The 22,276-nt window shown below is 40.6% G+C and overlaps 2 protein-coding genes across 3 annotated transcripts; both read left to right on the top strand.

The window, feature by feature from the left end:
* The first annotated feature begins 6,198 nt into the window (after window positions 1-6,198).
* On the top strand, window positions 6,199-14,050 carry LOC128619405 (NLR family CARD domain-containing protein 3-like). The gene is made up of 6 exons (XM_053643580.1): window positions 6,199-6,361; window positions 6,453-8,235; window positions 8,370-8,543; window positions 11,760-11,933; window positions 12,490-12,660; window positions 13,888-14,050. The coding sequence occupies exons 1-6, from the start codon at window positions 6,199-6,201 to the stop codon at window positions 14,048-14,050; spliced, it is 2,628 nt and encodes an 875-aa protein (XP_053499555.1).
* On the top strand, window positions 14,051-20,800 carry LOC128619273 (complement C1q tumor necrosis factor-related protein 7). Of its 2 annotated transcripts, XM_053643344.1 has the most exons (3): window positions 14,051-15,650; window positions 18,854-19,093; window positions 19,680-20,800. In XM_053643344.1, exons 2-3 carry the CDS (start codon window positions 18,862-18,864, stop codon window positions 20,306-20,308), a joined length of 861 nt encoding a protein of 286 aa, XP_053499319.1. In that variant the 5' UTR covers window positions 14,051-15,650; window positions 18,854-18,861; the 3' UTR covers window positions 20,309-20,800. The 2 variants fall into 2 exon arrangements, with proteins under 2 accessions (XP_053499319.1, XP_053499318.1); XM_053643343.1 differs by lacking the exon at window positions 14,051-15,650 and having other exon boundaries at window positions 18,370-19,093.
* The last annotated feature ends 1,476 nt before the right edge of the window (window positions 20,801-22,276 follow it).

Raw genomic sequence — 22,276 nt, 5'->3', positions numbered from 1 at the left:
TTTATATATAACCAAAATACTTGTACTTACAAACCATACTGATATGTAGTTTAAGAGGTTTTTCATAATTAAGAACTAATATTTTTTAATTAATTTGACAAATTATTAACCATTTAAATAAAAATCAGCTAAATGTCACATTACAATCTTTTTAATCTAAATTGTCTGTATGAGTAATAGACAATAGGGCAGTTATACATATGTCTATTAAAGTAAGGAATAAAACACTTGTAGGTGTACTGTACTGGGAGAGAGTTACTTTGGTACTGGGAGAGAGTTACTTTGGTACTGGGAGAGAGTTACTTTGGTACTGGGAGAGAGTTACTTTTGTATTGGGAGAGAGTTACTCAAAGAGAATTTGGTATTGGAAGAGCTAATTCAGTAGTGAAAGTTTATTTGCTATTGTACTGGAAGAGGTACTTCAGTAATGTAAAAGATAATTTGGTACTGGAGGACTTGGTTTGGTACTGGAAGAGTTAACTCCTTTAAAGGGACAAGAACCGAAACCGAAACTTAAATGAGAAACACGTTGAAAAATAATTGACGTCTTGTGAAGGACCTGACAAGTAAGTAACCTCCAGCGGTCTTTTAATCATCAGATAATTCCGTTTAAAGACACATTATTAGGCTAAACATGCTAACAAACATTAGCCTATGTGCTTACTGAAGCACACGAGCTCAGCGTTTCCACCTCAGTGTTGATACAGATTTCGGTAATGCAGTATAATCCAAATATGTTTGTGTCACTGTCTGTACATTAATAAGTTTGGAATATTGAGACGGCTGGCTATAGGAAACGAAACATTCGTAAGGATGTGTAAATGAATTAAGTTGGTTTTAGAAACTGATGGACGTATACCTGAACTACTCTGTTAAATGAATCATGTGAATCGATTCACAAGCAGGAACGAATCGGTTTTCTTTTCCGTAGTAGAATGCAAGTATCTTTGTTCGTGTTTGTACATTTGTGATGAGGAAGGGACAAAGTTTGTTTCCGAAACCGCTCGAGGTGAGGGACATATTCGCGATTGGTCATTCCTGTACAACTGTTTTGAGACAAACCAAATGAATCGATTCACAAGCAGGGTACACGGTAAAACAAGGTCGGAGCGTTTACTGAGAAATACTTCGGATGTTATAATATATGATATATCAATCAGCGGTTGTATTAATAAGATATTGTAATAATTTTTTAATCGGTTATAAACTAATTACTAGCGTGCAAGCCTAAATACAGAGTATGAATAGGTGAATCGATACTGCTGTGTCGATTCTTTCGATACTACCGATTCTTTTTAAAAGGATATTCTAATATAGACATAGCATACACCCCAAGCATTTTATTCTTTACTTATTTATTTGTTTCCTTTTTTGTCTTTGTTGCAAAGTACATGGTCTGTTTAGGACCGGCTCATTCAATTGTGGGATTTGAACCCGCAACCATTCAGTCACTAACGTGGAATCCCATTTTCTACAAATAATATAACCAGTGTGACTGTATTTTATCCTTCCAGGTGATGCAGGTGTGTGAGAGAGGATGGACAGTGGAAGTATCCTCATGGAAGATCAGAAGTGCGATGATGTACCTGAAGAGCGATTGGCCTACAAAGATGAAGGAAGTTCACCAACAAAGCCTGAGAAAGTTCTTGGTGCAGAAAGGTAAGAGACAGTGTGTTTCTGTGTTTATGTACCACATGCACATGTAGCCCACTCAGTATTTTCAACATCATTTTTCTCTAATGTATTTTGTTTCATATTCTCATACAATATTTTCATTTCATGTTAATTAGTTTTTCCTCGTTCTGGAAGCTTCTAACAAATCAAATGTTAGTATGGACATGATCGATTGCATGTGATGAGCCAATCAGAAATTGAGGTGAACCCTAACAAAACCTGTGTGTGGAGGGACGAGAGGAGAGCATGCGGGGGATTTGAGGAGATATGGTTAAAGCGTCATGAAACACTAAACCACATTTTCTGAGATTTTAACAGAGCCGTTCGTGTTGCACATCATAAAAGACAATCTTAACATCCATCAATTTTAATTGTAGGACAAAACTGGTTAATTTTGAGATTTTGTCCGCTATTTCCGTCTTCCGGGTTTAAAATCTTGTCGTGTCGCACGTCACAGGGGATGACGTGGCAATGTACTATAGTACATCGATGATGCGTCGGTGTGTCGGTATGTGTCTAATTTTTAACCATGACAGTTTTACTACCCTTTTGAGCTAATTAAACTGTTTATTAAGCCGACGGGATGTCGCATGCAAAACTATGCAACGAGAGTCCGCCTCGAAGGGACGAGCCTTCGCTTTTTATTCGTGAAAAGCACAAGCCTATTAGTTAGCTACCATTCCGACACTTCTCCCATCCGTGCTGCCTCCGGCATTGTTTTGTTTTGTTTTCCGCTATAAGTCACACCAGGGGGAGAGGACCTGCACCGCTGTCTCCATTTAGCCCTGGGGATTCAGTAGGAGAGAAGTCCTCTGCCTCTTCAGAGCCCTGCCTACTGCCGCCACTGCAAACTTTTTGTCACTATCCATCTTTATTGTGAGTGTTATGAAGCCCTGCCCCCTCTTCCTCCCCTGCCATGCCCACTCCCCTCCCTTCTTCGCACAGCCATCCAAGCCCATTTAAGCTGAATTTTTCAAAAACATTGAGAGTTAGACTTGAGCTGAAAGAGGGAGGTTTCATGACCTTTTTTAGAGCTTTGCCAATTAAAAGAACAGAAATGTCTCATTGTTTCACATACATACTATTTCAGAGGGTGTTAAGAAGTTTAATTATTCTCTTTGGTTCATGTATTAGGCAGTTTACTCGAGTGAGCTGAGTTTATTTGCTTAATCAGCAATTGGACAATGAAGTCCCCGTTTGTTGCTTGGAGCAAAAGAGACTGTAGCTAAGTTTATTGCACCTATATAACTATTTCTCAGCGGATAGTTTCCGTGTGACGTTTATTAGGGTTTACGTTTAACAACTAAGTTTTTCTACTGATTGATTCGGCAATTCAGGAAATTGATTCATGGAGTTGAATTCATGTTAATCCACAGCAAAATCACAAGTGTTGATATAACACCCACAGTGTTGAATTCATACCCTACAATGTTTATGTACGTCCATTGGACTCATTTAAACACTCTGGGTGTTAATTCAACACTAGGGATTTTACTGTGTGGAATATATATGATGATTCATGTGAGTCATTGTTGATTGAAGTGTTTCAATTGATTCAAAAGAGATTTTTTTTTAAAGAGAGATTCAATATTTAGTTGTTTTTGAGGAGTGTGTTATGAATAAGTGTTGTTTTGTTTCATTTTATTTTATTATTTTCTCTTTGCTTTTGCTTCTGTGTGAATAAATTCCTAATGATTTCTTAAGGTGTGATTTTAAGGGGTGTTCTTAAAGTAGTTTGAAATAATCAGACACACCCATTGGACAATAAAGAGTTTATTTTATTAAGAAAATGCAAGTATCTTAATGATATTTCAAAGTTTTCTTGATTGGAGGCACCACACCAGCTGATTTTGATTCATTTGAATCGTTTTATAACTATTATTGCAGAGTTAGGCCAGTCAGATCGTCACCATCAACAGCTGGTCTCCCAGACATCCTGTCATTAATTGGATGTTAGATAATTCTGCCTTGTTACTAGAGGATTACACAATTATGTACAATTTCGGACGTTCTCTTCAACGTGCTCTAAACTCGACTTAACTCAACCGAGCAAAAACTCTGGATATCATTTGGTATTAATAAACGCTGAAAAACCACCCAGCTGTGACCCAAAGACAACAGTCTGGAAGCAATAACATTCCTCTCGGTTTTATTCATGCATGACGTGTTCCTGGCTAGAGAACTGAAATTATTACACACATCCAATCACTTCAGATGCTATCTGAGTGACTGTCAGACCTCAGAACTGAAGAGTGATGCAAAATAACCTCAAATTCCTGATTCTGTCCAAACCATTAAATTCATGCTCAGCTAACGTTACTATTAAATATTTACTGGGGTGCCAGATATTTTAAAGAACACACGATATATTAAAAAAAAAAAAAAAAAAGGTTTTCCTGATACCCTGAGGGACTGTGTATTAACCATAATGCACTGCGAGTGCACTGATCTGTTTCAACAGTGAGGAAATTAAATGGTTTTTCAGTGAAATGAAATGTAAATTTAATTTATTCGTAGCATATCCAGAGGTCATATTTTGTTTAACACACTTGTCAGGTTTTAACCGAATGTTTTCGTTTATGTGGTCTAGAACTGTGGTATAATTTAAAAATCATTTTAATGTGCGTGTGTACTTGAGCCTACTAATAATGTCGTAACACTACGCTATTTTTTTTACTGCCATCCAGTGGTGAGGAGAGAGCTAGCTCTCCGGTCCCCAGTTGCCTGTCCATGAAGAGTGACTGGTCCATGGAGCTACCAGTTAACCTAAAGCAAGCGGATAACACTCCTGAGCAATGGTATATCAATATATCCATCTCTTCCTTTACCTATTGGATCTGAGTCAACAGTTTATCGTAGCTACATTGTCATGTACACATATCATATAGGTGCACATTGTAGACATACAGTTACATAAACCAATGCAATGCAAGCAGCGCTGTACCGGATACACTCACATCAGCACTGAGGACACTATCGTGTCTGTAGGAAGAAGTAGGCCATTTCTTGATAGCCATCAAGTTGGTCTAAGGGAATTACATTTAGGGCACACTAGGAAGGCGGAATATGTTGCTGTCCTTCCACCGGAAATGGGATATACTGGCATACAGGTTTCTCAGATGCAGACAAAAGCACATGGGCCTTTCAGATGTGGAGAGAAGGTGTGGGGACCTGTTGTGTTAGACAATCCTCTTCGTTTGTCCAACTTCTTGGGTTGTCTTGCGTCCATTGCTTACATGCTTTGCAAGCTTTTCAGTAGTTTCGTTAGGGGGGGGCAAATCAAAGATGTCTGGCTGCGGACCCCACTTGTTGCTTCCTTTCTTTGTTAATGAACTGGTTAAATCTGTTCGTAACACTGATCCACCGACAAAATAATATCCTCTCAGTGGTGGTCCCTTCCCACTAATAGACGAGGTACATAACATCAGATGGACTGGTCAGTAATTATACACCTACAATGTTCAGTGATAAAATGGCAACAGCATCAGCTACATAATGTTCGTCACTGGAAATAAATCAGTTCTGTTCTATGTTTAAGGGCCTCTCTAGAGACAAAGAGCTCATCTCCTCCAAGCTGTCTGTCCATAAGGAGTCACCATTCGATGGATCCACCAATCAAATTTAAAGACGGAGCTCCTACCGAACAAATGTACCATCCATATTTGTTTTTAAATAGTTCTTTCCTTCTAGTGGTTGATTTTTAAGGTTATATTACACGTGTCTGTTCTCTGTCTCTTATTAAATAGGGGAACGCAGGAAAGTTCACGTGCACCAAGCTGCCTGTTCATCAAAAGTCACCATTCGATGGATCCACCAGCCTCTTTCAAAGAGTCAGACTTCTTTGTTGATGAAAGATTGCATTATGGTTACATCCATTGACATGCAATGTTATCCTATAAATGATGATGACTGGCAAATATTAGTCAATCTATCCTCAATTTACTCTTTGTCTTCCTTTCTAGGGACCAGCCAGGAAGCTCAGACGCACAATATGACCAGCGTGAACAGTTGTATCTTTCTGCTACATTAAGGGTAAAAGCTGTCAAAGCTTGTTTATGCTTTTGGAGGAGGAATTAAACATTGACAGACTAAGCACACACTGTTCAATCAAAGTACAGATAACGCAAAAGGCCAGACCAAAGTTTAGTGTTTTTCAATGAAAGACGCCTTTTCTGTTTACTGTGTTTGGTATTCGGAGGAGTATGGTATTACAGACTTGGGGCGGGGTGGGGTGGGGGGCCCACATCATTCTTATTATGCCATCAATGAGACCTTGTAATATAATCAACCCGAACACAAACTATTGATAGATCTTAGGTTTTAGCCTCACGTCTAATATCATGACCAGCCGTCACACATAGTCGTTTTATGCGCACACGTTTATTTATTACTTACTACTACTAAAGTTTTTTTAAAAGCCCCCCCCCTTTCTCATATTCCTGTATGATTCCTGTCTAATTGTATGGATTTAATTGTTCATATCAGAGCTTTGAGAAGAAATTTATGAGTTTGATGGAACGGGAGATGAAGAAAATCAGCCGGATTCTCAGCCCAGATTACACTGGACCTGTGGAAAGTTCAGAAGAAGAGGAGGACGGCAGTGACGCCAGAGAAGCAGCTCTAAAGACCGCCCTGCACATTTTAAAAGACATGAAAGCGCGAGACCTGATTAAAAAGCTGACTAAATGTAAGACGGACACTCTTAAAATAAAACGTAGATATAAAGTAAACCACAGGCTGCTTGTTCAACGATGAATGTTTTTTCCCTTGTCATTTAGTTGAACGCGTATACACGCTTCAGAAAAAAATCAAATCCGACCTGAAGCGCAGGAGCGAGCATGTGTTTGAAGGAATCGCTAAGCAAGGAAACCCGGCCCTTCTGAATAAGATTTACACCGAGCTCTACATCACAGAGGGTGGATGTGGAGCCCTCAACCATGAACATGAAGTGAGACAGATCGAGTCACTGAACAGAGTTCCAGTGGCGCATGAGACGCCAATCAAATGCAACGAAATCTTTAAACCGCTACCGGGCCAAAACAAACGCATCAGGACCGTCCTGACCAACGGTGTAGCTGGCATCGGAAAAACTGTCTCCGTCCAGAAGTTTATCCTGGACTGGGCTGAAGGAAAAGCCAATCAAGATGTACATTTCTTGTTTCCGTTGCCTTTTCGGGAGCTGAATCTCATGAGGGAAGAGCGACACACCATGGAAGGACTTCTTCAGCTCTTTTTCAGAGAAATGAAAGACTTCCCGCTCTCAGAACTCGAAAACTATAAGGTGGTTTTCATCTTTGATGGTCTGGATGAATGTCGACTTCCTCTAGACTTCAAAAACTATGAGAGATGTTCGGAAATAATGAAACCAACATCGCTGGATGTTCTTCTAACAAACCTTATAACAGGGAATCTGCTTCCATGCTCTCGGCTCTGGATCACTTCCCGACCAGCAGCCGCTAACCGGTTACCCGCTAACTGCATCGACCAAGTAACGGAGGTGAGGGGATTCAATGACCCCCAAAAAGAAGAGTACTTCTGCAAGAGAATCAGAGACCAAAGTTTGGCCAACAAGATAATCCATCATGTGAAGTCCTCCAGAAGTCTTCATATCATGTGCCATATTCCTGTCTTCTGCTGGATCTCTGCCACGGTGCTTGAGAGGCGGTTGGGCGAAGTAGGGAATCATCTCATGCCCAAATCGCTGACTGAAATGTACACCCATTTTTTGATCTTTCAGACAGTACAGAGAAATGAAAAATATACCGAAGGGAAAGACATGCAGCTTTGCTTTACCAAGGAAAACCTTCTTTCACTCGGAAAGCTAGCTTTCCAGCAACTCCATAAAGGTGACTTGATCTTCTATGAAGAAGACTTGCAGGAATGTGGCATTGACGTCAAAGAGGCATCCGTCTATTCTGGAGTCTGCACGCAGATCTTCAGAGAGGAGTTTGCGCTATACCAGAGAAAGGTCTACAGCTTTGTGCATTTGAGCTTCCAGGAATATCTTGCAGCTTTGTTTGTGCACCTATGCTGGGCTGGCGCCACTGAATTTAACCAGCTTCAAGATCATAACCTCCAGAAGCTTTGCCTTGATTCAACACTTTTCGATTTGCACAAAAGCGCGGTGGACTTGGCTTTGCGCTCAAGGAACGGCCACTTGGACCTCTTCCTCCGATTCCTCCTCGGTCTGTCTCTGGAATCCAATCATAACCTGCTGCATGGTTTACTGCCGAAGAAAATGCGCGCCGATCGGACCTGCCAGGAAACCGTGACCTACATAAAGCTCAAGCTTGGGGAGAACCTTAGGCCCGAGAGCGCTATTAACCTGTTCCACTGTCTGCAAGAGCTTAACGATCATTCACTCGTACAGGAAATTCAAACCTACCTAAACACGAAGTGTCTCTCGGCAGAAGTGCTCGCGCCAGCACAGTGGTCAGCTCTGGTCTTTGTGTTGCTGACCAGTGAGAAGAAGCTGGAGGTGTTTGACCTAAGGAAATATGTCAAGTCAAACGAAGGATACAAACGGTTGAAACCCGTAGCCAAGGCATCCAGGACTGTCATGTTAGTATGATTTATGTTTGCTAATGATGATTACACCTTCACGTTGCAGTAATTAGATGAGAGAGCTAGATCAGAGACAAAATACTGGCAGGTGTAATGGTGGTGTTTAAAGCTTCAGTGATTTTGCTTTTCAGATTGTCTTCATGCAACCTTACAAAGGACATCTGTCACTCACTGGCCAGCATTCTTCTTTCGAACTCTTGCGCTATTACAGAGCTGGATTTAAGTTACAATTGCCTGCAGGACAAAGGAGTGGAACAACTGTGCCGTGGATTGAAGAGTAAAGACTGTCGACTGGAGGTGCTGAAGTAAGAACCTACATTATGTACTTCTCACTGTCTAGTGGGTTCCCCTCCCAACTTGTTCCATGGTCTATGGGTTGTAGTTGGGGAAACAAACAACCTGATAACAAATAGGCATGGGGTGAGTTGGTAGTTCAGTGGGGCTGGTGGGGTTGCATCTCCCCTAGTGGTGACTGCCAGGACTGCAGCCCCCATAAGTCCCCATATGTAAAAAATTATATATATATTTATATATATATATAGCGCAATGATGTCACACTTTTACATTCAGCCGACAGCCTTCTCTACATAAAGTATCTTCCCTCATGCCTGTCTGAGTCTGGTTATTTGGGAAATTAAACCCCAATCAGACTTAAATTCCAAGTTTGGCTAGTGCTGTGAGTTAGGACAGTGTTGAAAACTGAACTGTAGCGAGCCACTACAAAAACATTTTTAAAAAACTAATTAAAAAAACATAAATGTTGTGATTGCATAAGTATTTCATCCCCTTTGCTGTGAAACCCCATCATAAGTCACATAATTTGTTGAATGGATTTCAACCTGTATGAAATGTTTTATAAATATATATATATATATATATATATATATATATATATATATATATAAATTATATGTCCCAAACTTTAAAAATCTCACAGAGCATCTTTAAATCCATTATTAAAACATTGAAAGTATAAGGCACAACTGCGACTCTAGTGGAGTGGACTCTGGTCTAGTGGAGGCCGTCCATCAAAAGGCAGTGGCGTGGTAAGGAGCTGATTAGTCAGCGAAGCAAGAGATTCATGACATCAAATCCCAGTGACATCCATTTCAGTTCCACTACAAAGTGTGGAACAGTTCATTGGGGTGAATACTTGTGCAAATCACACCACTGATCCTCAGTGAAGAATGAATTTGTCCTTGTGAAATCAAACTTGGTATGATGATGATTCCCCTTCCGAAAACAAACCTAGACTCGATCCTGTGCATTTAAGTGAGTATTCAGACCATTTTATTTATTTTATTTTATTTCTTGCTTGAATTGAGTATATAAATTTATTACTGGATTTTTTGTCTCCAATTCTAGACTGGCATTTTGCAGTTTCAAAAGAATTGGCTGTTCTCATCTTGTTTCTGCTCTGCAATCAAACCCTGGCCACCTGAGAGAGCTGGACCTAAGCTACAATCTTACTGGAAGTGATGCTCTTTCTGCGCTCCTGGCGTTACTGCCCAACAGCAGGATCGAAACACTGAGGTGATGTATGAAAATATCCTTTCAGCTCCTTAAATTTTTTTGTTGTTGTTGTAATTCCAACATCTCAACATACATTCTCATAGTAGCCGTGATGTACTTCATACAGGCTTGCACATTGTAACGTCACAAAGGAATGGTGTGCTTTTCTGGCCTCGGCAGTAAGCGCCACACCATGTCACCTTAAACATCTGGATCTGAGTGACAACAGCATAGGGGACATGGGAGCAGGAGTCTTCCCTGAATTACTGAGCAATGAAAATTGTAAACTTCAGTCCCTAAGGTAAGGCATTACAGTCGGCTTCGGTCTGATTCGGTCAGAATTGTGCCCAGTGGCAGATCACCTGGGAAACTCTCCAGACAATTTCAGGGACCCAGAGCCACAACATGCTGAATTTCACCATTTCCTCTCTGTCGCAAAGAGACAGACAAGATTTGAAAAAGATCATACCCTCTCTGCCAGTAGGCATGCTCTGAGCCTAGAGCTGACCAAATGAATGATGTATCCTCCAGGTTGTTCCAAGACATTAATTCCCAGTTTATGATGAAGTTCAGATGCTCTAAGTCTGATGAGCTGCTGGGCGTCCTGGTACAACTGAGCTGCCAAGAGCCAGTTATCTGTGTATTTTGCCAGATATATTCCCTTCTTGTGTTCCTTTTTCCCTTCATTCCCTTTTCTTACATTCTGTTTTTTCTGTATTCCCTTTTAACATATTCCCATTTTTCTGTATTCCCTTTTCCTATATTTTCTTTTCCCATATTCCTATTTGCTGTTTTCCCTTCTCTCTTACTTACTTTTCCTATATTCCAATTTCCCAGTTTTCCCTTTTTTTATTCCTATTTCCCTGTATTTGCTTTCCCAGTATTCCCTTTCCCCTTTTCCTGCATTCCCGTTTTCTTATTGCTTTACCCTTATTCTACTTTCCTTAATTCTCCTTTCCCATATTTCCCTTTCCCACAATCCCTTCCTTTGTAGTCGCTTTTCCTTTATACCATTTTCCCAGTATTTCCATTTCCTGTATTCCCATTTGCCATATTTCCTTTTCCTGTATACACTATTCCTTTATTCCCTTTTCTGCCATGCAGTGTTTATTCTTATATTTCATTTCAGTAATCCAGTTTCCTGTATTCCCTTGTTCTGTATTCACTTGACTCATATTTCCTTTCCCCACATCCCATTCCCCCTTTTCCCATATTCCAATTTTCCCATATTCCCTTTTCTCTTATTTCCTTTTCCTATATACCCTTTACCATATTCTCATTTCCTCTATTACTATTTCCCTGTATTTGCTTTCACCATATTCCCTTTCACTTTTTCCTGTGTTCCCTTTTTTTATTCCTTTCCCCTTATTCAATTTTCCTTAATTCCCTTTTCCCATATTTCCCTTTCCCTTTCCTCGTATTTGCTTTTCCTGTTTTCCATTCCCTTATTCCATTTTCCCGGTATTTCATTTTCCTGTATCTCCATTTGCCATGTTTCCTTTTCCTGTATATACCCTATTTCTTTATTCCCTTTTCTTCTTATTCAGTCATTATTCCTATTTTCCATTTTCTGTATTCCTATTTCCCGTATTCTCTTTTTCTGTATTTGTTTATCTCTTAGTTACTTTCCCCACATTCTCTTTCCCCTTTTCCCCACATTCTCATTTTCTGTCTTCCTTTTACCCTTTATTGCTTTTTTCCCTGAATGTCTTTTTCTGAATTATTTTCCAGGCTGGCGAAATGCAACATAACTTGGAAAAGCCGTAACATGCTAGAATATGCGTCCGGCTCGATGTCCTGGCGTCTCAGATCCCTCGACTTGAGTGAGAATGACCTGCAGGACTCAGGAGTCAAACAACTTGCTTATGAACTGGATAAGCCCACATGCAAATTAGAGGCATTAAGGTTTATCTAATATCCCTTAATATATCATAAGGCTTCTATTAAGGTGCATTTTGTATCTGTCCATGAGGAGATCGAAATGTTGAGAGACTTTTCTCCGTCTCCAGGCTCTCGTGTTGCGGATTCACCGAGAGAGGATTCTCAGCCCTGGCTTCGGCTCTGACGTTAAACCCCACATGCCTGAGAGAGCTGGATCTGAGTAAAAATTTCCCTGGCAAGACAGCAATGGAGCAGCTGTGTGCAGCTGTGAGACAGTCCACCTGCACTCTTCAAACGTTGTGGTGAGCACCGTGCATCAGTTTTTATACTGCAGCTGTAAGAATTGGAAGTCAGAGTATGAATCATAAATAGCTGGGGTAAAATAGACAGGATGAAAATGCTCGACGCTATAAATGACCAGAGGTTTAAAAGTATAGCCGAATTGTTTACTCGGATAAAAGCATAATTACAACTGTACATAAACCTCTAATAAAAGTCAAAGTACAAAGCTTCAAATTTTATCTGCCTCAATTTCAATCACGAACTGATTTTAGTTACCGATGCCAAATGAATGCCTCCGTCACCATAGAACCAAGAAACGTTAGCGAAGATTAGCTAAGGCTAATTGGCTAATTTACAACAGAGTTATTCCTCATCTGTCAAATGCTAGCTAGCATAATCATAACTCTGACCAAACAAACTAGCTGAATGCTACAAAGTATATCGTACGTCGCAGCCCATAGCGACTCGTCTCTAGTCTTCAGAAAGCCCTTCTAATCCTGTACCGCTAAAGGAAAATGTTTAATGATAAAAGATGATTGAAACGGTTCTAACTGATGTCTGAATTTGCTCACACAGCATGGACCAATGTGGCCTTGACTCAGAAATATGCACCGCCCTTGCCAAAACCCTTAGCCAGAGCTCGAGTCTGAGAGAGTTGAGCCTCAGCAATAATGAACTTGGAGATGAGGGTGTAAGGATGCTCTTCTCTGGGCTACAGAGTGGACGTTGCTCCCTGAAGATCCTGAGGTAGAGTTGAATCCAACTTCAGCTTAGCTTTCTTTCCTCTTCACCACTGAACATTCTACCGGTTTGATCTAGTAACTTTTAATGACTTATTAACTCTGCATTTAGTAAAAAGGTACTAAACTGGTGTAACAACAAAAAAAGCGTTCACTCTCTTATCTGGTAATTGTGAATTTGAATCCTAACAATGCCACAGCCATCTTTGCAATCTAAACTGGCCGTGCTCTGTGAGTGGGAGGTGTGATGTTACTCCCTCTTCCCTGTCAATCATACCGACCTAGCCAATCATGGACATCTGTGAGCTCATGTATGCGGAAGAGGAAGGAAAGCGCTGTAAGATAAGACAATATAACACTTTATTAATCCCAGGTGGGTAAACGGGATAAATTCCAGTGTTACAGCAGCAGACAAGACACAATAGACATAGAATTAGACAATATTAACATCGAGTCATGTAAACGCCGCAATCAGATTGTCCAATTCAGATTAAGACAATATTCTGATTTCCCAAATTCTGATTCCCGCCCCTGTCTGTTTTAATCGGAAATGTGTTCTATGTAAACACCTTATTCAGAAAATCCACTGAAAGGAGAAATACGTGCACGCTCAGTCTGCAAGGAATTGTACATACCAAAAGCAGCATCTTGAATTTCCCAGGAAATAACAGAAGGAAAGGAATAGCACAGATTGACATACTTACAGCAACCATGTATACATGAATATTCCCATGCCTGTACGCGTATAAACGTCGTATTCTTAATATTGCTACAACCTGTAAATATAGACCTTTCGAGAACGGAAGTTGACATGCACGTAAACGTAGTCAACGTAGCAGCAGAACAGTATTTACATAAGTTTAAAAAATAAACAACTATGCAAATATGCAAAAAAAAAAAAAAAAAACCTGTCTGTTCTCTTCCGTGATTGGCTAGCGTCGCCGTGATCGATGAGGAAGAGCGTCAGGAAGTCAGTTTTGCTCTTTTTGGAGTTTGAAGAGATTCAAACTCGCCCTTAAGGATAAAATCCAGTTTTGCTCATTTGCAAACCACAAAATTCTTGAATGTTCACTTTCAGATTTTTGCCTTTAAAGTCCAATTTCTTAACGCCGTGATTCTAACTCCATAATACACTACAGTCACGTTACCATATAAAACATTACTACGTGTTTGGTGTTTTTCCTGACAGTGTACCTGTTGTATAACGGTTGTCCTCTCATCTTGTACTTTGCAGACTGGCTAACTGTTCCCTGACGAACAGCAGCTGTGAGTTCTTGGCCCCTGCACTAAGCTCGAGCACCACAGGCCTGTCAGAGCTGGACCTGAGCGGCAACAGCTTCAGCGAAACCAGAGCCAGTTTCCTGTGCTCGATATCAAACATAAATCTTGCACTGTGATAAGAACTGCTGAACCCCATTTTTCATTTATCTTAATTACCGGTGTCTTTGCATGATTTTTATAGCTCGTTTTAATCGTCTCATTCTCAAGATATTCATGAACTGGTACAAGTGTGTTTAAACACTAAAATGGGAAGAACATTGAGTTTAGGCCTGGAATTATACTGTCATTTTTCTTCAAAGGTGTCCATTTATAACATTTCTTTCCCATCATCCGTTGGCATATCTGGAAATACCGTATCTGAGTTTGTGTAAGCTTTTTGGGGAAGAATTTTTTAGAAGTTTACATGATGTAACGGTTAAAACCCAAACTTACACGTGCTAAAATTCTTTAGAAGGCCTCATTTTAAACTTTGTATGTATATATAAAAACAATAATATCTTTTTAAAAGAAGGAGAGTTTTCTAAGAGTTTTTTAAGGAATATGCAAGGGATAAAACACTTGAGGTTGCGCTGTTACAGGAAACTAATCAGTAACAGGGTAGTGTGATGCAGCCTGACATGTCGCGGAGTTACTCTTATTGGTCAGAAGGGTTTTATTCCTCTTATACCACAGGATTTTTCCGATGAATGCAATTTTTTACATTTGTTATAATACAACACGTCGGGGTTTTTTTATTTTCATTTTTTTATCCGTTTCTAGTAATATTTCATGTTCTGGAACGTCCACGAAATAAGTGTGTTCCTGTTCGTAAGCTAATACGACCAAAAACTAGCTTGCCATCTTTCCAAGTCCCGAAGACTTTCCCATGTCGGAAAACTTACTGACACAGGAGACTCCTTCGGTAAACGTTAGACGCTTCTTTTACGGAAAACTTCACCATATGAACGATTTTTCTTAAATCATGTTAAATTCTTAAAAATGTTAAATAAACATATAATCGTTGATATGATGACATTTTTTCTTAGAGGATATGTTTATTCAACATTTATTGTCCTTGCTTTCTATCAGTCAGAAAGTTTTCCGACCCGGGAAAGTCTTCAGGAAAGAGGCTACGGTCTAAGAGGAATACAAGAACCTAGTCGTTGATTTTTATTTTCCTATAACTGTTGCTTTCATGCACTTCTCTCAGAAATCCCAGCCTGACTACTCTGATGTATACTCTAAAAGAGCAAACGCGAGTCTTCTGGACTGTACCAGTCATATCAGCATGAGCTTCATTATCAGTGACTAGCCTTCCAGATCGTTCCGTCCGTCTTCCTGGCTCGAGGACACAGAAAGAGGAGGAGATCGAAGAGCAGGGAGGGGTCAAAGCAGGGCATCAAAAGCTAGACATGCACGAACAGGAAAAGCTAAAAGAGGAGAGAGGGAGTAAGGGAAGGGCAGAGTTCTGCTACACAGATGCGGAGATTACAGCAGCTGTTAGAACTCTGGAGACGCTTGCTTTTCCAGTGTGGGTTGAACAAATGGTCGAGCCACATAAACAGATGTTGCAGAACCTAGCTGACCGAGGAGAAGAAGAGTCCCGACAGAACAGGCCAGAGGGAGCTGCTAAAATGCCCATGACTACATAAGAAGAGCAAAAACGGACTGTCTACGTAGGAATCAATACTGCAGCAAGACTAGACTACAGCTTACAGGGAAAATAAACAAAAAAAGGTACTCGGGTTTTTTTTTGGCATTCATTCCCTTATGAATCACATCACAACACTGTACAACCTTCAACCCTACTTGAAACTGCATAACACTTATTTTAAATTGCAATGCCCAGACTCTGATCAGATTGCATTACATTGAAGTGTTTGTAATAGCTGAAGTGATTTTATCTATTGCACAATGTTAACGATGACGAGCTCCGCCACAAGTGCTGCATAATCGTGCTTGGCTGTGAACGCTGAAAACTTGGCTGAGTTGATTGGCGTGCAGTGAGTAGTCTTTTGAATTACTCAAGGGAAGGCATTAGTTCTGTACAGCCCTCTCGTGCTTGTGTATGCACGGCTGCATGGCAGAACGAGCCGTCAGAAACGCGTGCTGTTTAATGCATGGACACACTGGGCCTCATTGATCAAGTGAGTACTACAGTTGTGTGTAAATGTTTTCGTAGGCCAAACTGAATGAAACATTCCTGCCAGACCGACCAAAAGTGTCACCGATTTTATGTCGATAAAATGCTAACGAAGCTGTGAATTAAACATGTTCACGGCACCTTTGCATTGCGTCACGCCTACAAAACTCCATAAAAGGCAAAGCGGACAGGGAACGAAAACAAAACGATGGCTAAAAGGTAATGCCGTGTACAGGGCCTGGGGCGAACTGTACGGATGAGCACGCTACATGACCCTACCTGTGATTGGTTGATATAAATGAGGTATGCCCCTGTTGGATGACGGTTATATCTTATTATTCTAATCGTAAAAAGTGTCATGAAATTTGAATAGTGCCACCTTCAGTACTGGAGCACTTGTAAATGGCGGCGAATACGAAACCGCTGAGAGTTAACGCTTCTTTACAGAAAACGTCACCATCTCTATGATTTTCCCTTTGCTAAATAAACATGTTAATATGGTGACGTTTTCTATGAGAAGTTGTTTATTTAACGTTTTATGGAAGGAGTCTCCAGTGTCAGTGCTTTGTATCAGCCAGTACGTTTTCCCACCTTTCTTCAGGAAAGAGGGCATGGTATAAAACGCTTCGGAACTATGCCGTACCACCTAGTCATCGATTATTTTCACGCGAGTCTGCATTGTCTCCACGTCAAGTACGCCGAGGCCTGTAGTCTTCCTCCTTTTACAGGGTGCCATTTCTTTTGTCCGAATCGAATGGCTGGATTTATTCGTCTCAACGCATGTCTTTGTTTCGGATTGGATTTCTTTTCACGTGTGTAAGTGAAATGAATTGGATTTGACAACGTGTACTCCGTATATATAAAATTGCAGTAACTCATCAGCAAGTGTGTGATTTAAAGCCGAACGATTGAGCTGTGTCTGCTTACACGGAAATTTACACAAACTCCGAAGGCGTTTTTCCAAACTAACTGGATTTTCACAAAAATCCCACATTTCTTGTGTAAATGCTCCTGGAAATGTTTTCTGAATAAATTAGGTCATAGCCAGATGATAAATGAGGCTCATTGTGTGCATCAGTCTAACATCTATAACAAACGGAGAACTCTTGTTTTACGGTCCATTGTCAACAAAGTGTGTGTCTTCTTGTTCTTTTTTTTTTTTGCATTTCCAACCTGCTTATAAATCACTTTCTGGATCACAGCTGCCGCACCTCATCATTCATCGTTTCATAGCGAGTAATGCAGTGAGTCCAACTAAAAGGTTTTGTTCTGAATGATATCATGGAAACTGAGCCAGTGATCCAGCGCGTTTCTGATCCAGTTAGAACTGATTTGTAAACCTCAAGTGGCTGAAGTTGGTTCTTATGCGCTCGTCAATCACATATTCTAGCCCAGACCGTGTTTCATTAGAATTCACACAACCCTTTACTTATACTTTATGAACAAAGTTATGACACATAACGCCAGAAATGTTCAGGGCTTTAAGGCCGTTCAAGCCACAGTGATCTAGGCCATTTAATTTCAGGTTAGTTCGATAATAAATGCTGTCATCTTGTAGCTGAGTCGAGTCTCTGTTGCAACGGCATTGTATAGCTGTATTGCAGTCTGGGACTATTTCTACACTGGATTTCTTATTAGTATGATATTCGGTGTCGCTGGAGGTTGCGGATTAGCGAAAATAAGCTGTTAGTCTTTTGTTCGTCGGAGCGAACACCAAAACTTGCCCGTTATATGTTATGTTTGAGATCAGTTTCTCATATTAAATGTCACTGTGACTGCGCGAGCAACAACAATGTCGATATCCTGTGACCTCAGCGCAGCACATGGCTGCTAACATCTCCCAGGAATAACAAGGTATTTCTACATATACACCCTAAAATTGCAAACATCCCCGAGTGTTTTTCTCTCTGAGTCTTTGCGGCAGCCAGGTTCTGGACTGTATTACCAGATAAAGCTTTGCAAATGATCGACGTTACAACTCAAGACAGCACTAATCCAGAGAACAGCGAGGTCCTGAGATGCATGGGAAAACATGCATCTCTGGGAACGCAGGCCAGTAAGGGAATCCCTGACTGTTTGTGGGTGTGTGTTTGCATTTTATAGGCAAACTCGGCTTCCAGTACACATCGTTCTACCCGTTCGAGCACACATCTGGCCTTGGTGTGTGGCTTAGCCAAAGTGCTAAGTGTGATGTGTAATCCTGTTCTTTCCAAACAGAAAGATGTTTTTTTTCCCATGCTGTGAAATACCATGGAAGAGAGAGAAAGAGAGAGAGAGAGAGAGAAAAAATTAAACAGAAAACATGGCTGAGATCGTTTGCACCATATGAACCCTGATTCTCAAATGATCTGAGAATAGATTAGGGAGGATTGGTCAAAGTTTCTGAGGGGGTGAGTGGGATTGGTGAGAAACCCTTCGGGAACAGGCAGGATTGGTAAAACGTTCTGTAGGAGTAAGCGGGATTGGTCAGAATTTCTGTGAATCAGTCCTATGCACTACTACTACTACAAGACCAATATACCTAAAAAGTTATGGAAGTCTATCTAAGCTAAAATTGTTACTAGAAAATACATGTGTGGTTGAATTCTTTCATTCCACCCCTTGAGGCCCCAACTCCCAATGTTTAAAGGTGAAATTGTGCCTGCTATAAAGCTCTAGACTGGAGTGTGATGTGTGATTTAGCTACATTAACTTTGTACTCAGAAGAAGAGCTAATCTTCATCAGTAAAGCCCTAAAGGATGCTTAGCTGGGAAGGATTTACCATTTACAGGCATGACGTGTCTATGTCATTTCTAGGTCTGAAGATGCGGGCGATTGTGGGCATCATGTGTCTGTGCCAGTGTGTAGTTGGTCAGCTGTTGGAGGCCAAAGCGAAGACCACTTCACCGCGATTTATTTGCAGTGTCCCAGGTCTACCGGGTACGCCGGGGAAGCCGGGACCGCCCGGGCCTTCAGGGGCTGAAGGCCATGTTGGAATTCTGGGCAGAGACGGCAGGGACGGTCGGAAAGGCGAGAAAGGCGAGAAGGGGGAAACGGGTAGGCACAGGGCTTAACTAAACAGCCAGTTATACTAACACTCTGCAGAGACGTGAAAGAAATGCAGCACAAGACCAGAAAATCAATGAACAAACATTTCCCCTCCCCAGTGATCAAATCTGGCAAGTATTTCAGTTAATCAGCTTGAAATGTTTGCTCCGTGTCGATTCCTGTAGATATCAGTTTTCTTTGTTTGCACATAAATGAGAAAATCTCAATTCAACTGTCATTTATTGCACTCTATGTCTCTCTCTCTCTCTCTCTCTCTCTCTCTCTCTCTCTCACACACACACACACACACACTGAAAATGAATGGTAGCCAATCACTTTGTAAGTTTGCTAGTGTGAACATATGTATGGATGACTGGCATTGTCATGGGTTCAAACTCTTGATCTTCTGACAAGGGTGAAATCTTTGACAGTTGTGTCAAACAGGAACCAAATAGCTGGTGTTTTTAGAATTTATGAGCTTGCACTTAATGAGCCATTGAATTGTGGCTCTCAGGAATGGTATAGCATGTACAGTGGTAATAACCCCAGAGAGGTATGGTTGTTAGTCTCACTGTCCTGTCTTTGAACTATATAGGAATTAAAGGAAAAGTTGGACCAACTGGCAAAATCGGCGAGCGTGGAGAAAGAGGTCCGACGGGTAAGCGAGGCCCAGAGGGCGAGAGCGGAGACCCGGGACATACAGGACCCCAAGGACGGGCTGGACTGAGAGGAGCAAAGGGCCAAAGAGGCCCACGAGGATTGCCAGGCAAGTGCCTCTGTGGTAGCCTGGTACCCAAGTCGGCCTTCTCCGTGGCCATCACCAGCAGCTACCCGGCCGAGCAAGCGCCAATCAAGTTCAACAAAGTCCTGTTCGACGAGGGCGGCCATTACAACCCTCAGACAGGCAAATTCATATGCGCATACCCCGGAATCTATTACTTCTCCTACGACATCACGCTGGCCAATAAGCACTTAGCCATCGGCCTGGTGCAGAACGGGATTTATCGCATTAAGACGTATGATGCCAACACGGGGAATCACGACGTCGCTTCTGGTTCGACGGTGATATTCCTCAACCCAGAGGACGAGGTGTGGCTGGAGATCTTCTTTAAGGACCAGAACGGTCTGTTTTCGGATCCGAGCTGGGCCGACAGCCTCTTTTCAGGGTTTCTGCTCTATGCAGATACTAGTTACCTGGATGCACTATCAGAGGACTATTCTTAAATCACTGTAAGGATTAAATATATTTTATTAAGATGAAGGACTCTACGGGCTCGGACTAAAATTTTATTTTTAACATAAACAAATGATAACAAAAGGGAGATATTAACTTATCTGATGATCGCAAACGATACAGAGGTCTTCATTTTTGACCATTTATTACTATTTTGAACAAATAGATGTATTTCAAGCAGTTTTATTCTGCATGTCAGTGGACTACCAAATCCTCCTGGGCCCGGGAGAAGTTCCCCGGTTGTCCCCTGTGACGGTGGTGCGGATTCTTGATGTGTATATAGTGCCAGGTTAATATTTCCAGTACACATTTTCTTACAAACACAAATCTTTATGGACAGAAAGGCATGGCAAATGAGCCACTGGCCTAAAGAGTCCTGTTTATACTCGCAGAAAATAAGTGTATAAGGCTATTTTCTCTTTCTCATGATCGGTGTCTTCTGGAATCTGCATTTTCTGTCCAATAAAAATACTACAGGTGTGTGTATGACTCCAAATGTTGTCCATTCCAACAAGCAGCTCTCTCTGTTTAAGCTTGTAACTGCCTGCGATAACGAACAACCGAATTTTCTGTTAAGTGTACTAACTCTACTTTTCTATTTTTGTGAAAAATCTATTCAGTAAGTTTTGATTCGTTACTGTCTTGCACAAACTCAATTTCCTAAACAGATCAGAACTGGATTGCAAGACAAATTACCTACAGGCATGTTTTCAGGAAGTGGGAGGAAATTGGAAACACCAGAGAAAACTCCTGTGAAGCTACAGACATAGCTCAGGATCAAACCTGGAAACCCTGGAGCTGCAAGATGGCAACACTTCCCACTGCACCACCCTGGCCTTGAGTAAATGTTCGACAGTATATAAAATGTTATTGTATATACCACTAAATAAAGTGAGAATGTTTACACCAATAATAATAATAATAATAATAATAATAATAATAATAATAATAATAAGGTTTAAAATGTGGAAATAATTATTAAATCCTATAGTGTATATACAAAGAATTAGAAATGAAGGGATTCTATGTGACTGTTTGTAGCAAAACAAAAACACCCATAATGTTATTTTGTCCTGTTGTATTTGATGAGAAATTAAACAATATCAATAACATATTTGAGAAAGAAGAAATGGTGTTTCTGGCAGGACTGTATGAGTTCGATTAAATTTCCTCACAAACTTTGGAAAACTTTTCTGAGATATCTGAAGAAGATATTTTTTTTAAAGGTGTACTTTTAAAGGTGCATTAGGTACGATATGTATCTAAAGGTTCAATGAGTAAAGTTATAAGATGTGAAAGTTTTATTTTTACTTATTGAGCCCGCCCTCATTTCCACCCATTTTCAACCCAAAGCTCCGCCCCTAAAATTTATGGCGGTTCATGCTAACTAGAGGTACTATTAGCAACCGTCATTACATCACTTTCGAGCACACTGCATCACTTTCCAGCACACTTGGACACACAGACTGTTACAAGTTTATAAACATGCGACTTCTCATAATGATTTACGAGGATGTGAAGGAGTGTTGGGGGCGTGTCTATGAAATGATTGACAGGAGGCCAAACCAAACACAAACAAACCTTCCGGAGCGCAAGCCATGTTTCTAAACAAGGATTCTTTCAGCGACGTAACACACTTGTTCGAGACAATGCCGTACAATATTATTTGTAATCATATCTACATCATTGTCCACATGATTTGTACTAGTAAGAAATGGAACATATTGACTATTGCACCTTTAAGTCTGTAGTTTAACTTTATTACTTTTGACCTATTAATTCATTTTAGTATGCCCGTTTTAGTATCTTGCTACAATATTAGTCTAATTTGTACGCATCCAAAATGGTTTGCCTTCGTTTTATAGTTTATTTTAATCTTCTATTTTCAATTTGCAGCTCTTTAAGATACGCATCAAGCGAAAACTGGAGTGTAAACAAACAAACAAAAAAGCACACAC

This window comes from Ictalurus furcatus, chromosome 15 (assembly GCF_023375685.1).
Source record: "Ictalurus furcatus strain D&B chromosome 15, Billie_1.0, whole genome shotgun sequence".
Taxonomy (NCBI): Eukaryota; Metazoa; Chordata; class Actinopteri; order Siluriformes; family Ictaluridae; genus Ictalurus; species Ictalurus furcatus.
Note: the sequence above shows the minus strand (reverse complement) of the source record. Positions and strands in the feature narration are given on the sequence as shown.